Here is a 16,551-nt window from a genome sequence, read left to right on the forward strand (position 1 = left end):
TTCCCAAAATCAAATTTATAATTTTTCCTACGTTTTCTATAAACAGTTCCAGAAATATCTGCAGTGATACACACCATGTGCTAGTGTTCAGACATGCTGGAAAAGCAGCCTTTCCAAAGTTTGGAATCACATAACGAAATAAGGCACAGAATATTTAATATATGAGCTATTTTTCACAGAATTCAAGGATACATTGACAGATGCACAGTATGAAGTTGCGGCAATTCAGAGTCCAGTGCAGCTTGTCCAATACATTTGAACATTTTAAATACATTTGCAGGGCCGCAGCCTGATTTCTTGGTAAAACACTTGGAACTTAAAGTGCATACAAATTTATTGTTTATTAATAACCTTTTTTCCCCCATTAATTAAGTACTAACACTTTTGCTTAGAAAGACAGCATTAGACCTTACTGCACATCTGATATTTTAAGATGTTTTGATTAGAAACCATCAAGTTAACTAATTAGAAAAACAAAAAGCCATGCAGCAAAATAATTGCTATCCTAGAAATCTCAGCTTTAGCTAAAGCACTCTCGATTCACCTATGGGAGCTCAGGTCTAATCCGCGTACGCCTAGCGACCCACACCAAATTCACACTGCAGCTTGCTCCGGAGTTCGTTATCCGAAAACGCCGACTGCCATGCAAATCAATGGCACAGATAAAACTTGTCTCTTGTCTGGCTTTAAATAGGTCATCAGTATTGGCACCCAGGTCTGTACCACCTCTGGGTGCTCTTTAGCAAGCCCCTTTACTTACCCTGGCCTCGGTTACCAGCTAGAACGCTTTTTCTCTATGGGCTGGTGCTTGTATGTCAATGTACAGTGCACACACTGGGAACTAGTGTTGATTCAATTACACAGCAGTATCTCCATCTCTTGACTAAATCCATGTCTGAGAAAGACTGAGTTCCCATTTACTTTGTATGGAGTGGATTAATGCAAAGAGAAGTTGCATTTTACCTCCTTCACTGTATGTAAATAGAGTTAAATCCCATTCAAATACTTTTTTTCTTAAGTCATATGATGTAATCTTTCCATCTGAGGCTAAGACATTTTGATAAATAAAACAGGTCTCTTATGGGAGGAGCCTGTTTGGAAACATCCACCTGAACTATCACACTCAATGAAACACACCTGAGGTTCATCTCTTCAGACAATTCTATTGTCTTAAATCTGGGAACCCCAGGTTCCAGTATAAGTTGGGAACGAGCTGTTGGAGAGCAGTGTAGGGGAAAGGGACCTGGGGGTCCTGGGGACAGCAGGGTGACCACGAGCCAGCACTGGGCCATTGTGGCCAGGAAGCCAATGGTACCTGGGGTGGGTTAGAAGGGGGTGGTCAGTAGGTCAGAGAGGTTCTCCTGCCCCTCTGCTCTGCCCTGGGGAGACCACACCTGGAATATTGTGTCCAGTTGTGGCCCCTCAGTTCCAGCAGGACAGGGAACTGCTGCAGAGAGTCCAGCGCAGCCACCAAGATGCTGAAGGGAGTGGAGCATCTCCCGTGTGAGGAAAGGCTGAGGGAGCTGGGGCTCTGGAGCTGGACAAGAGGAGACTGAGGGGGGACTCATTCCTGGGGATCAATATGGAAAGGGGGAGTGTCAGGAGGATGGAGCCAGGCTCTTCTGGTGACAACCAGGGACAGGACAAGGGGCAATGGGTGCAAACTGGAACACAGGAGGTTCCACTGAAAGGTGAGAAGCAACTTGTTGGGGTGAGGGTGGCAGAGCCTGGCCCAGGCTGCCCAGGGGGGTTGTGGAGTCTCCTTCTGTGCAGACATTCCAACCCGCCTGGACACCTTCCTGTGTAACCTCATCTGGGTGTTCCTGCTCCATGGGGGGATTGCACTGGGTGAGCTTTCCAGGTCCCTTCAACCCCTGACACTCTGGGATTCTGAGCTTCAAGATGATTTTCTGAAGCTAGCTGTTAAAAAGAACTGATGACAAGTGTGAGTATGTATTACGGGACATCCAGGAGCCCTATTTGAACAAGGTCACCACATTTTTCCTCGTTTTGCAGGGTGACACTGCTGGCAGGTGGGCTGAGCAGACACCCCATCCCACCCTTCTCAATTCCCTGAGCTCGCGACTCCTCCCGCAGCAACACCTGCTTCACGCATGTGCAAAAACACTAGGAAATTCTGCATTTATTTTATCCATAAAACACATGTAGACCCTGTGGTAAAAGGTTTATAGAGCAAACTTTTGCATGGATTATATAAAATTCCTGCCCTAACTCCAAATTACTTACTGAATCAAAAATTAAACGAAGCAGAGATTTCTACATGGCGATGCTGTATTTAAAACAGCAGCAGCAGCATTACTGTCTGGAACAGCCTCGTTCATATCTCACCAAGAGAGATGAGTGTTATCTTTGTTGTGGTTAGTGGATTTTTGGATTATAAAATCCTTACACGGTTAGCCTTTCATGAAGCACTGTTAGGGATTAAAAACATCTTTATGAACATGTCCTCATACAATGAAATCATAACAATTCAACTTCATTTTACCCAGAGCAGGAGAAGCATGCCAATTAAAAGCTCTATCTGGAGGGTTTAATATTGCAGGTTGAGAATGGGTTAGGCAATAAAATAGCAAAAAGATCTCAGCCCAGAGAGGATCTCTTCTTTTTTTTAATGTCAAGCCCACTTTAAATCTTCTAAGCCGTTTATAATGGTAGAGTTGCCAAAAATAGCCCAGCTAAACATCACTGAATTGGCTGCATCTGTTACAGAACAGAAAGAGCCACAAAACATTACAGAATATTAAAAAAGGGTCTTAAACCCCCCCCCCCCAAAACAACAAGTAAAGATGGTGGATTCTGGAGGTTTGTTATCTTTTTGTACACACAAAACTATATCTCCATATTCATTAATAGTACCATTGCCAGTGAGTAAATACTCTGATTTTTTTCAGTCAAAAAGTACCACAGCGGCATCAAATGACATGATGAAGTCTTTTGGACAACAGGAGTTCTGCACGGAGACTATTCCCCTGCATTCTCATCAGTGCCTCCCTCCTAATTAACAGAGTGTGTACCAGGAGCTGTTCTTGGGGAGGTTTTGTTCCAGCTCAGCAGTGCAGGTGCGCTGGATCCGCTGCACCACCGACCCACTGACTGCAGTGGTGAACCGCCAGGAATGTGCTGACAGGACCCGGCCACCGCTGACTTTTTATTTTGGCAGCAGTCTTGGAATAACACGTCAGCCGTGAGGTATCAGATATCACCCATAAGGTGTTATTTTTCAGCAACATATGCCTTGTTCGCAGTTGGGTCTATTTTCATAGGGGCAGCAAAAAAACCCAATTTATCATTGCCATCTTAGGAGTAAAAAAAATACTTTAGAGAAAATTATTCTATGGTAATATTTTCTCCAAATTTTCTTCTCAGAATGAATGATTTTCCTTGAATTTTTCCTCAGGTTGCTGGAACGTAACACATGTTTGAGCCTGAGGTATTATATCCCTGCTGTTACAAGCAAATCAAAGTCGAGATCTTTCTATGGGGAGTGCTTCACAGAAGCTTCTATTTACATCTCGAGGTATTAATGTACATGTGAATCTATAACAGCTCCCAACTCTCGTTTCTATTTAACAGAGGAAACTCTGTATATCACTGGCACTAACTGGAACTCCCCAGCCATTCTTCAGGCTCTTGGCTGTCACCAAAACCTTTGTGTACTCTTGCAAAAACTGCTCAGTCTGTGACTGATCTACGTAACTTCTCACCGCTACCTACCTGTGAGTTTTGATTTCAATATATTAATTGTAAATGGTACCTGGAATGCTCATCGACTCTGCCTGTGCCACTAAAACAAAATTCCAAAGGATTTATAGAACTAAGCGTGTTAGAAGTGGTTATTATATGACACTGATTATGGTAAGCAACCGTATATTCGATTTTCCAGTTGGAATTTCCACTTGACAGCTTCATGCAGCAACATGCCAGAACCGAATATTACGGTCCGACTATGCGCTAAAGCAATTAACTTAATCCCCAACATTTCGAGGCATCTTAATTAAATTTATGGACTCTTTCCTCTCTCATTCTCATGCTACTAAATAGGAAAAGTTCTCTTTCCAAAATTACTATATATGAATTGATGTACATTGAACACTAGAAGATAAAGCATTTCAGAATTCATCTAGCGTGTGAAGAAATTAAGTTTAGCACAATATTTAAATGCGCTTGGAAGTATGAACCAGGTATGGATGTGTGTAGAATTGTGTCCCTGAGGGTGGTGAGAGCCTGGCCCAGGTTGGGCAGAGAGGTGGTGGATGAACCATCCCTGGAGACATCCCAGGCCAGGCTGGACGGGGCTCTGAGCAACCTGAGCTGGTGAAGATGTCCCTGCTCACGGCAGGGGGCACTGGGGGAGCTGGGGAGGGCCTTCAGCACAAACCATCTGTGATTCTGTGTAAGTGATAAATAGATCCGTGGTCATAATTGAAAGCTAAATTGCATTTTGTATTTCACAAAAAAAACAAACAAAAAACCCAAACCAAAACACAAACCACAAAGCTGCCCTCAAAGGAAGAATACAGTTGATGCACCATAAGAAAAGCCAGCTCCAGTACTCAATTGTGAACACTGAATTACAAATAGGTTATAGGATTGCTCTAATAGAAGAATAAAGTTTCACACGCTATTTGCTCAATCACTGATAGAATGAACTACAAGATAGAATGAAATCATATTGCAATTTTCACAAAGCGAATATTAAGTCCAGTCTTCAAAACATTCTTCTCAATTAATTATAAAACCATTTACGGACTCAAATGAAGAAAATGCAGCCCCAGCCTCGCCTCCGATTCAATTGCAAACTGGGTACCAGAGTAGAGCATCATGGAGCACAAGGAACAATGCCCTACCGGGGAACACTAATTATCCAGAGCAAGCACTGGTTCTGATTCAATGATCATCAAGAAGTAGAAAATATAATCAGGTTATTCATTTTGGCAGTCATTTTTAAAACCCAGAGTTTTCACACTGTAGAGATTAGAACAAAATAATTTTTAAAACCCCACGAAAACAAAAACAACAACAAAAACCAGAAGTAGCCAAGTCTCGTACTTGCTGAAGACACCATTGCAGAACCAACCCTTTACAACCATCGATCAAAGTTACTAAAAAATTAGAAGGAAATTGCAATATATTACATTGTATACTTAGTGATACATAATTTAAGAAGGTCTTTAACACTTCTGTGACTTACCAGCAGTGAAGTCATTATTTAAATCTATAAAGGCATGAGAGTGCGGTATATACATTCTACTGGGAGTTTCCAACGTAGCATGTGATGATAAGTTCCTACAGACAAGAACAAAAAGCAGTACATTTCATCAGTGCTCAAGGACTGCCAATCATTATATACCTTTTAAAAATACTGTGAAACTTTACACAAAATTGAACACAAAGCACGTTCTCCCAATGCTAAATTACTACTTAGATTACAATATACTAAGTAACTGGAGTAATTGTTTGAAAGACTGTGCAGGATGATCCACAGCACAGAGGCCTCACTTAGATTTTATTTCTAAATTTCTAAATCTATTTCTAAAGCAACTACCCACACAGTGGAACTACCCACACAGTGAAAGGTAGAGCCCAGACTTGGGCTGTAACCCTTGAGCCACCCAGCGCTGCCCTCCCCGGGTTCCTCAAGCAGTTTTACTCTCAGTACTCCTGAAAACTACTGCAGGATAAATAAAGATGAGCAACAATGGACATAATTACGTGGTATTAAAGCAGCTCCTGTCTGCTGCATGTAAATTGACTTTATTTTCAGTCACTTAAAAAAAATCAACATAAGAATTAAACTCTCACATTACAGAATCCCAGAATCGACTGGGTTGGAAAAGACCTCAGAGATCATCCAGTCCAACCCTTGGTCCAACTCCAGTCCATTGACAGATCATGGCACTAAGTGCCATGTCCAATCTCAGTTTACAAACCTGCAGGGCCGGTGAGTCCAGCACCTCCCTGGGCAGCCATTCCAATGCCTGACCACTCTCTCTGCAAAGAATTGCTTTCTAATAGCCAGCCTCAATTTCCCCTGGCAGAGCTGAAGCCCATGGCCCCTTGTCCTATTGCTGATGCCTGGGAGAAGAGACCAGTCCCCACCTGGCTAGAACTGCCCTTCAGGTAGTTATAGAGAGTGCTGAGCTCAGCTCTAAGCCTCCTCTTCTCCAGACTAAACAAGCCCAGCTCCCTCAGCCTCTCCCCATAGGGCTTGTGTTCAAGTCCCTTCCCCAGTCTTGCTGCTCTTCTCTGGACCTGCCCAGCACTTCAATCTCTTTCCTGAGCTGAGGGGCCCAGAACTGAACACAACACTCCAGGTGTGGCCTCCCCAATGCAGAGCACAGGGGAAGGATCACTGCCCTTGTCCTGCTGACCACGCTGGTTTGGATACAGGACAGGACACCATTGGCCTTCTTGGCCACCTGGGCACACTGTTGGCTCATGTTGAGCTTCTGTCCATTAGTCCCCCAGGTCCCTTTCTGTCTGACTGCTCTCCAGCCACTCTGTGCCCAGCCTGTAGCGCTGCAGGGGGTTGTTGTGGCCAAAGTGCAGCACCCGGCACTTGGCCGTGTTGAACTTCATCCCATTGGAATCGGCCCATTTTTCCAGTCTATCCAGATCCCCTGCAGAGCCCTCCTACCTTCCAGCAGGTCCACACTCCCTCCCAACTTGGTGTCATTCTGATGGACTAGAGGCTCATTACGTCATTTCCCAAACAGGTGATGCTTTGATTTCGTTCTTTATAAACACACTCTGCTGGTTCCTGCTCTAAAAATGACTGAACTTCCCGCAAACCTCCCTATTAGCAGCGCACTGGAACATAACAAATCCTTCAAAAGTCAAAGCGTTGAATCATCGGATATGTTATTTTCAGAACCCTTAGCTAATACACTCAGAAAAATCTCAATTTGCACTATATGATAGCAGGACAGTTTATTATTACTGTCTGGAATGACTTTGTTTATTCCACTGACATTACATACATATTATTAAAGTCCTCATGTTCTGTGACTCATTTTATGTTACGTAAAAAAAAAAACAAAACACCAGAAGCTTTTGATGAGTTCCCAGAGATCATAACTAAGTCTTAGGAACACTAAATAGAATCACTTAATCTTAAAAAAAGATAAATAAACATTTTATATAGGATTTTCTATGCATTCAGTTTTGAAGATAACTAAGAAAGCTTTACAGCTCTGGTATAAATTTAAAACCATTTTAGATCAAAAATAGAAATTGCTTTTCTAAGCAGGTGACATAAAGCTGTTTTCCACATACAAGACATGGCTTTTGGTGTCACCTGTAGCACTCAGTCTCACTTCAAGTTGTAACATGTAAGTTTATTTGTAGCCTAATGCTACTGAAAGGATTTCTTCAACAGAATTAAACAAATCCCTCCCATTTTTCCATATCTTCAAAAGCTCAGAACATTTTTTCATATATAATCATTGCAGGGTGTTGAGAAGCACCCTTGTGAGTTTGAAATCTCTGTTCCATAAGCCATCAATTTAAATAAAAGTAATGGTCATAAAATTCAAGCTGGAATTAATAACCAAAACCATGTTGCCAAGAAGGGTACAGTTTCCATTTACACATCTAAACGTTATTTACCCCACATCACTTCTGAACCATCCCTGGGGAAAACACCCAGTTATGGATTTGTTAAACAGACCGATGGGGTTTGGGGGGACAAACCTTACTTCAACATTTCTGAAGGGCCACAGAGATACAGGATAGAAAATGGATCTGTTGTTGCCATAGAGACAGAGAAACCATCTCATCCCGCCTGCAGCGCTAAGAGCAGCCAAAGGCACGGAGAACGCACATGCTGCCTAATACACACTTCATTTTAAAATACACTTACATACCGGTTGTGTGTGAACCTGAACCGCCTGTGACCAACACCAGGACTGCTCCTGACACACACAGCTGCAGGTTTCTATGGTCATGGTACTAAACGACATTCAAGACAACCCTATCAAGCTCATCAAAATGCTGCAAAATAGCAAGTTAGAAGATGCAAAGTTCTTCAAACAACTGATTTACAGGTCCAGTCCGCTAAGAAAATATAAGCCCAGTTTCTAATTTTTCCAAGAGTGGTTTTCATATCATCACAAAGCTAAGAACAATGCATTTATCTTGATATTTATAATCCAACTCACATCGAAAAATAATTTCAGCTATCTTTTGAGCACATCCTTTGACAATTGAGAGAAAATCCTCTAAATCAGGTAGAGAGTTCTAATTCAAGCATCCCTCTTTTGAGGCTGCTTTCTTTTTCAGAGAATGCCCAGACCCACAACACTATCAATGAAGTTCTTTACGAAAGCCAAAGGTTGAATGTCTGCTAAGTTCAGTTTGGCATTTCACAGAAAAAGATGCACAGACCCCTCGTTTTAGTTCTTAAAAAAAAGTCATCCTGTTTGGTAATGAAACTTGCACTGACTCAGAGCCACACAGTGTCCTTGGATACAAATACATGAAGCCAAAACTTCCTTTTTCTTTAACAGGTGACCAACTTCAAAAGCAGCAAAACTGAATGGAACGCGAACTGTCCTTCTCCAGGGTCCAGCAATATTTTTAACAAATAACTTACAACTTGTTTTCAAAAGAGATATTTAAAGTTATTTGGCACCTTGCTACTTTTAATTTTTTTGTTTAGAGACGGGTTCTTCTGAGTCAGTACAGATCCACCCTTCTGTTGTGCTTTTATTTCAGCATTCACACCCAGAGCAGTTAGACAAAAATGAACCTTTGCATAGTCCTTTCTAACCATTTAAACACGCCATTAAAGCAGTCATCGTTATCCCAGTATTTGCTAGCTCGTCCCATTCTAGACACTCCAGGGCTGGCAGAAACTTCAATAACAAAGCTCAGTCCCCTTTTCTGCAGTTTCATCTCACGAGACTCGCCCAACGCCTGTTTGTGGAGGAGCAGCCCGGCCGCTGCGCACACCGGAGCTGTGACACGAGCCCTTCCACACACACTCCTATCGCTACTGCAACTCACCTCTGCCTCACGTCTCGTTATGAGCCCCTTCCCCAATAAACACACCAAATACTTTCCTTAATATATAGCTGTCCTGGTTTTGTTAAAAACAAGACCGGTTCTCTTTTAGTGATTTCTCTTTCAGCTCAGTTCTTTAGCTGGCTGTACTTTCCTGAGTTTTAGCTGCATATTTTTCCTCGGATGCTGCACTCGGTGCTGATAAGAGACCAAGGGAATGCTGAAGAAGCTCGTGTTTAGATCTATGACTATGGTAGCCAAGAAAGACTGATAAGTTTTCCCCCGTTCCGTTGTGAGGGGGCGTGTTTGAGGAGGGTGGATGAACAGGTGACTAGAACTGACCAGCGGAAGTATTCCATCCCATAATCGCCATACCCCTATGTAGGAGGGCGATCACAGGGTCACGCTCTCTCGGCCCACGGCCGGCATCCAGAGGCCCCGTCTGTCTGTCTGTCTGTGATCCCCAGCCCTCAGGCCCCGCATCCTGCAGCCAGGCTCCGCTTTGCTGGGCAGTCCCGCCCGGGACTCCCGGGGCCGGAGCTGCAGCTGCTGGAGCCGCCAGCCCCGCAGCCCCAGCTCTGCTGCACAGTGACGCAGCTCCGCACCCAGCGCCTGAGACCGGCTTGGTATGTTTTGTATATATATTCTCTATTTATTAGGAGCATTAGTAAAACCCTTTAAAACTCTGCAACCTGAAGTCTAAGTCTCTCTTCCTTTCCCCTTATCTTTCCAATCTAAAGGAAGGGGTGGCGGGAAATGACGGGATAACAGGGAGCGTCTGCCACGGTTTATTGCCGCCTTGCCTTAAACCGTGACAATAGCTTATATCCTCACACCTTGCGCTCCCCATTCCCACGTTGTCTGACCTTCCCGTTACAACTAATTTCCTAGATAACAGCTGAAATTTTTAAGTTTACGCCAAAGTCTTGCACATTTTCCTTTTGCCATCCCTTACAAGATCTGTTCCAGTACTTCTCACATCATCAACCCGTCACTTCGTCTATAAGACTAAATGCAGCTGAAATTCTACAGATGTTACTTGAAAACCTTTGCTTTGTATTTTTGTACAGCACAGAATTCCATAAAACAGATAATACATTTCAAAGTGTACTAAACAAAGGAGACTATAACTTTTCCAAGAAACAATTATCTGATTTCTTATGTCAAATAACAGGGGTTTTGTTTTCTCAGGTCTCATGGAACATTTGCTTCCCCTACAAAACAACTATTTCCCCTATAAACTAAGAATTTAAAAAATGAGATGCAGAGTGTCATAGAATATTTAAAGATGCACATGGAAATGGGAGAAGATTCCAATGTTTGCACAGTTCCAGTTAAACATGAGCCTTATGCCTCTAATAAGAACAGAAGTGGATGCACCAGGAATAACTTCTTGAAATTGATGCTAACAAACAAACACTTAACTTACCCGCCCAGAAATACCTGTGGCTTGTTTGAATCGCTTGTGACACCAAACACGTCAGGAATCAAGTCTCCATTAAAGCTGAAAATGCAAAACAATTTCAGTAGCGCCTGAGCCATTCCAGGAGCTGCCATTGGCTGTTCTTTAGTGAACCTGTACTTGGTTATTTGGCAGTTCCCCACCCAGCTATGAAGAATGTTCAGCTGTGTCACCTTCTCTGAATTCTGGATTGCGGAGCTGCTGGCGGCAGCAGCTTCTGCCGGCCTTCTACACTATGCCATTCCTTTGATTTTTCAGCTCTGTTTCCCCTGCCTTTTGTTGAGCATTTCACACAGAGGGAGTCGCACTGTGGAAGGGATATTTGCTCACTCTGATAAGCCAGTAAGGTTTTTGCTTCACAAAACTCACCAAAAAAAGAATGGCCCTTTTTCTGCATGAAACAGACTACTGAAATAATAATAATAAAAAAGCTTATTTAGTGACTATTGCCAGGATGATACAATACACAAGATTTCTAAAGCTGACTGTTATCATAGAATCATTTAGGCTGGAAAAGACCATTAAGAGTCCAACCGTAAACCTAACGCTGCCAAAATAGAGAGTTTCCCCAAACAATTAAATCTGCTGTCAGTTTGATCTACTTCCTCCTTTAATATTTGCTAAGATACTAAAGTAGTCCTGAAAAGACTTTTTTTGGTTTAAGATTGGGATTCTAAAATGTGTATGGTAAAAACACATTAAAAATTCTTCTTTGAAAATGTAGCTGGCCATAAAACACTCCAACTAAAATGACTGATGATGTCATTTTTATAATAACTTGTATGTCTTCCATCAAAATTAATCATGTAGCTTATAGCATTTTGCCTCCTTTATAGTCCCACATTAAAAAACAGAGGCAAAACCAATGAGGGAACATGAGGGAACACATACTGCAAATCACCCAAACTTTAAGATAATATGTTGTCAGAACTGCACTATATATGAAATATTAAAGACAAAATAAAGCAAAGCAGCATTTGATTCTGTAAGAACTGCTCCTGGGCAAGTTCAAACTAAAATTCAGTTGATTGCATATGTTCTCTATTTTAACAGTCAAGAGCAGCAGAAGTTTTCTTCACAGGAAGAAAATAACTTTTTACCTTCATATTTATTTTACCAAGAGATTTGTGCCACAAAAGTCCTGGTGAAAAAGTACAGTTGGCCTTTCCCTCCACTTGTACATGAATTCTGAGCATCCCACAGTGCGTCGCGGGTGGAACACGACACAATTACTGTTTTGGTTCTCTCCCGTGAGAGCACAAGTGACACACTCACCTGTTACAAGTCATGGCGCAATTTTCAACCAATGAAGTTCTGCAGTTCCTACAGTTTCCTCTCTCTCACTACATCATTCTTTGCCAGTGGATGTTAAATATTGGTAAACTTCTGCTATCTATTACTCTCAAATAAAGTTATCACTTTCCTTAGTTTCCTCTGTGTTTTTATTCAGATTGCAAACATCTATTTAAAACAACGTTTCATCATCTCTTTTTTAATGTTTCACCATCTTTTGTTAGACCAGTTGACATTACACAAATCACCCTGTTCTTAAAAGATAAATATATTTTAATGCTAAAATTTGAAACACATGCTCTTTAAGTTGCTCTTGGTCACCATCGTAAATATTGTTTTCTAATAAAGTAGGTCATACTTACTCCATTACGAGAGGCTCATCATGAAAAGTCTTATTTAACATAGTTTTATGGTTAAGATCTGAAAATAGAAAATATTAGTTTGACTCAGTTACCAATATGTTATGACAGTTGCATTTTTACCTTAGATATAATTCTTCTATTTACAACCATTAATGTTATGATTAAAAAACCCAAAAATAAAAATTGGCCACCATGGAACATAAGCAACCACACGGCTCCCTGAAACCACGCACCAACGGCGAGTTATAGCTACAACACTGAAGCTTCTCCAAACACTTCAGCAAATTATCCTAAATAGATCTTAGTGAAATCTGTTTATATGTACAACTGCAATCACACAGACACACGAAATCCGAAATAGCTGCGACGACGACAATCTAAAAGTTTAATATTGTACATAAGACCTCCGTTTAATGCTTTGTTGTCGGGGATTGGCTCAAGGAGCATGGACATGAGTCCACCAAGCAACTGTACGAGCAGAGCCCATTTTAGTTGACATGAGTAGGCCTCAGTTAGCATGAGTCTGGTGTAGCATAGTGGAAAAGTACTGAGCGGTTGCTCTCTGGTTCAGCTGAGCGTTTAGATAAACAAGCTGGGGAATTATCTCTAGCAGGGTGAGGAGGTTGCATTCCAGAGAAACCACAAGAAGGTTGAGCTCATTATGTATACTATCCAATCAATAGAAGACGAGTAGGCATAATTACTGTATACTATCCAATTAATAGATGGCGAGTATGCATAATTATTGTAAGTCTTATATAAACCAGCTTAGTGCATCAATAAAGTTGAAGTATGCTTTATCACTCATATTGAGTCAGCTGCATTTCTTCCTCCGTCCGCTCGGGTCTGGAACTCTGATGGGACTTTTCTCTGCACTTTGTCACTGTAAAACACCTTCTTCATCATATACACCAAGTGTTTGAAAGGAGGATTAGAGGTAGATTGCCTACATGGGAAGCGCGGATTTTAAGTCCCAATGAGGTTATCAACTCTCAGACTTTTACTTGTAACCCCAGCTCCTTGCCACATCATCCCCTTTTCCTTTATCTCTCTGTAAGGTTTCTGTTCTTCCCGGCTCCCACTTTTCCCATTCCAGCGCCCTCCTGTTGACTTCTCACACCCATGTTACCCAATCAGCACCACACACCTTCCCAGCAGCCTCACTACGTACCAACCATGTCCTGAATTCTTCACCTCTGACTCCTCCTCTAAGCCCCATATGCTCATTGTGCCTCTCTCAATATTTGTTTATTCAGAAGGAAGACAGCATAAATTAATCCAAATCCTTCATATTCTTCCCAATAGCTCCAGTTCTCTTTAAGCCTGACCCAGTACACTTTCCCAGGGTGCTTGTGTCATCTCTGACTAAAGCCAGAAGCAAAAGGCATCTCAGGCCACCACTTGACCCACCTGTAACTATTTTGTAACAGTTGTGATTATTCTTCAGTAGTTTTTGTGGATTTAAGAGTATTGCCTTGGGCTTTTCTGTCCCTCAAAGCCTGAACTCCTCCCCAAACCCCTTCCTAGCAAAGTCAACAGAAAACAGAAGAGACTTCAAGAGTTCACAGAGCCCATAACTCGACCCTACAACAAAACCAGCTGCACTAGAACGCTGCTAAAAGGCTCTTGGAAACTCAATTCTAAAGTTCTTGAAAACTTCCAGTGACAGAGACTCTAAAAACCTCTCTACCAAAACCTACTTTAGTGTGTCACCATCTTCAAAGAATTTAGCTGAACAGAAATAAGAGTGCTATATTACTGGGGGTAAGTTTAGGTATGGTATTCTTTAAGTTTGCGCACTAAACTTTACACCAGGTTCGCAGCACCTTTTCAATTCAAGAGAAGTCTTTTGAGATAATCTTTGTGATGCTGACATGCACGACGGGGATGCCATGAGAAGCAGCTCTTCAGTTAACAGGTTACTGTCAAACTATCATATTGTTTGGTTATGTCTGTTGTGTGATATATAGCAAGAGTCTTAGCTTTGCTCTCATTAACTGCGAAATACAGCTCAACAGCATGAGAATATACGGTATGAAAGTGAGTAGCTGCTAATCCCTATTTCAGTTGTAAAAACAATCACTACGCTGTAAAACGAGTTATAACTTTCTGACAATACTTTGAATTATTAAAAAGACTAACAATTTTATTAATAAGCAGTCTCAGCAACTCACCCAATGTTTGGTTGTGCCCCCAGAAAATAAACACTGAAAGTTCATCTCTGCCATGACTTTGTGCCTGGGTAGTCAGGAGAACGTCCATTTGTGAATCACCATCATAATCTCCAGGAACTACACTGGTTATGGTAACACCGAGAGATCTACAATCAAACAAAAAACCCCACGTGCAAATAACTGTACAAATGTGTATATGAAAACTGAAAGTACTTATATGCAAAAGTAACTTTAAATCAAGCATTCTGCAAGCTGTCTTCCTCCAAGGAGGATGACATTCTGAACTCTAAACTTCAGCCAAAGGGCATTTTTCAGCCATACCCTGTCAGTTAACACTAGCTGGACTTCATTAAATCCCTTCATTTGTTGTAGAACTGGCCACAAGCAACGTACTTCAGAGAGCAGGATCTTTTGGTTGCATTCCAAGAGCAAGACCATGAAGCAACAGCAGAAGTCAGACACATAGCTCAGACTTTTTAAAGACTATGTCACCTCCTCCGATCTCCTGCCACATCTTACCATTCCTTTGAATGGTAACAAACGTTTGTTTGTTCTCTTGATCTTTTTTCACTTGGTTAGCTACTCAGAGACTCTGCTTTACACACACAAACATTAAGAATTAAACCCAGATCATTTCTAATGCACTAAACAAATTAGCTCCTTCCAAGACAGGAGGGAATAAGGAAAAATAAAAATATGTAGAACTATAGAAGATGAAGCCGAGTTATAACAGCAATTTAACTTTTAACAGACATAATACTATGGTTAGCATTATTCACAAGCAATAACATATCTTGTAATAATATGATGGTTAATATTATGGTTAAAATATTTAGCTACATAAACACAGATTGTTTTACAGTTATTAAAAAATGATCCTCTTTTAAAAGCCACATTTTAACTTCAGAAAGAAACAGATCTCTACACAGAAATACCAGAGCGTTGCTCTCCGTTACTCTTTCGAAAGCAGATACTGGCTGGATTCTGTTAGTAACTACAGCAACTAGAAGAATTTCCCTGACAACATGTCTTGGGACTGGGACTACCGCTGCCTGCCAACAAGACTTGATCTATGATATGGAACGATAGTTTGCTTTACTAGGAAATAAAGTCCTGAAAAAACAAGTCAACTGCAAACATACTCAAATATATTGGTATTTTTAATACTAATTAGAGGACAAAGTCCCAAAGCATAGAAATGCCACACCTGTTAGTTAACAACATGAACAACAAAACTCATGCCACAAATTCTGTCATCTGACCCACAAAATCCAAACAAATCAAATAAAAAAAACGTATCAGGAGATTTATCAGGGAAGTGGTCTACGAACTGGAGCTCTAAGGGCAACTGAACAGCGGAGTCAAACCAATAACCACAGCACAGACAATTCTCACCATGCTCCCAGTGACTGCGGACATGCACTTCCAAGAAAAACGGCCACTTGCATTGTTTCACCATTGAATATCAATACTTACTTCATGGGTAACTTCACACGGGGCTTAAAGTAGGGTTCCTTTTGGTCAGCCAAAAAGATAATCAGCTCATTTCCTGCAAAAGCAAGGAAGACGAATAACAGAGGAGAACTGTAAGTGGCTTATAGACAAAAACAACCTTTGAAAAGCTATGCCACAAATAGTCATTCCTCACAGTAGGAAAACCTTTGAAAGACCTCCCATACAACTCCATCCTCCTCATCCAAAGGGGAGCAAAAGGAGTCAATACAACCCAACAACCTCATGCCATCTCACAGGAACACTGATAGCAAGAGCCTTCCGTGGGGCTTACCGTGAGAGCTTTCTCTCTGCTATTGTTACCACATCACTTGAAACACAACTTCCTGTAGCGCGTTAAGAAATAGTATACATGGAAAAATAGTAGGCTTCAGTTCCATACAAACAATTAAAGCTTAAAAGCTAACTCAACTGAATTCTGTTAATATGGTCTCTGACATCGCAGGATCTGACACTGCTTTCCCACGTCAGCTGACAAAAGCGCTTTAAGTGAAGTTCACAGAAGTGACCCGGCTCCCTGCAGCACTCCCTCCTTTAGAGGCAACGATACAAGCCACCTTCCTTGAATTATTTCAGGAAGATCTAAATCAAAACCTATACTTTGTGTTTCACAAATAACTGAAATTTGGGGAAGGAAAAAAAAAATAACCTGAACAATGAAATGTATTTTCAGTCAGTAAATCACAATACACATGCACTTACTTCTGCAATAATAGTTCACAGC

General features: G+C 41.4%; 1 protein-coding gene across 3 annotated transcripts in view; it reads right to left on the reverse strand.

The window, feature by feature from the left end:
- ITFG1 (integrin alpha FG-GAP repeat containing 1) overlaps positions 1-16,551 on the reverse strand; it is a 92,156-nt gene that overhangs the window by 72,627 nt on the left and 2,978 nt on the right. For all 3 annotated transcript variants that reach the window (XM_013367794.3, XM_065028580.1, XM_065028581.1), the window contains exons 2-6: positions 15,792-15,864; positions 14,316-14,461; positions 12,142-12,199; positions 10,454-10,528; positions 5,213-5,307 (exon numbers count right to left, since the gene is read on the reverse strand). In XM_013367794.3, coding sequence (XP_013223248.2) covers positions 5,213-5,307; positions 10,454-10,528; positions 12,142-12,199; positions 14,316-14,461; positions 15,792-15,864 — 447 coding nt within the window. The remainder of the gene's footprint in view (positions 1-5,212; positions 5,308-10,453; positions 10,529-12,141; positions 12,200-14,315; positions 14,462-15,791; positions 15,865-16,551) is intronic.

The sequence above is a fragment of the Columba livia genome, chromosome 13 (genome assembly GCF_036013475.1).
Source record: "Columba livia isolate bColLiv1 breed racing homer chromosome 13, bColLiv1.pat.W.v2, whole genome shotgun sequence".
Taxonomy (NCBI): domain Eukaryota; kingdom Metazoa; phylum Chordata; class Aves; order Columbiformes; family Columbidae; genus Columba; species Columba livia.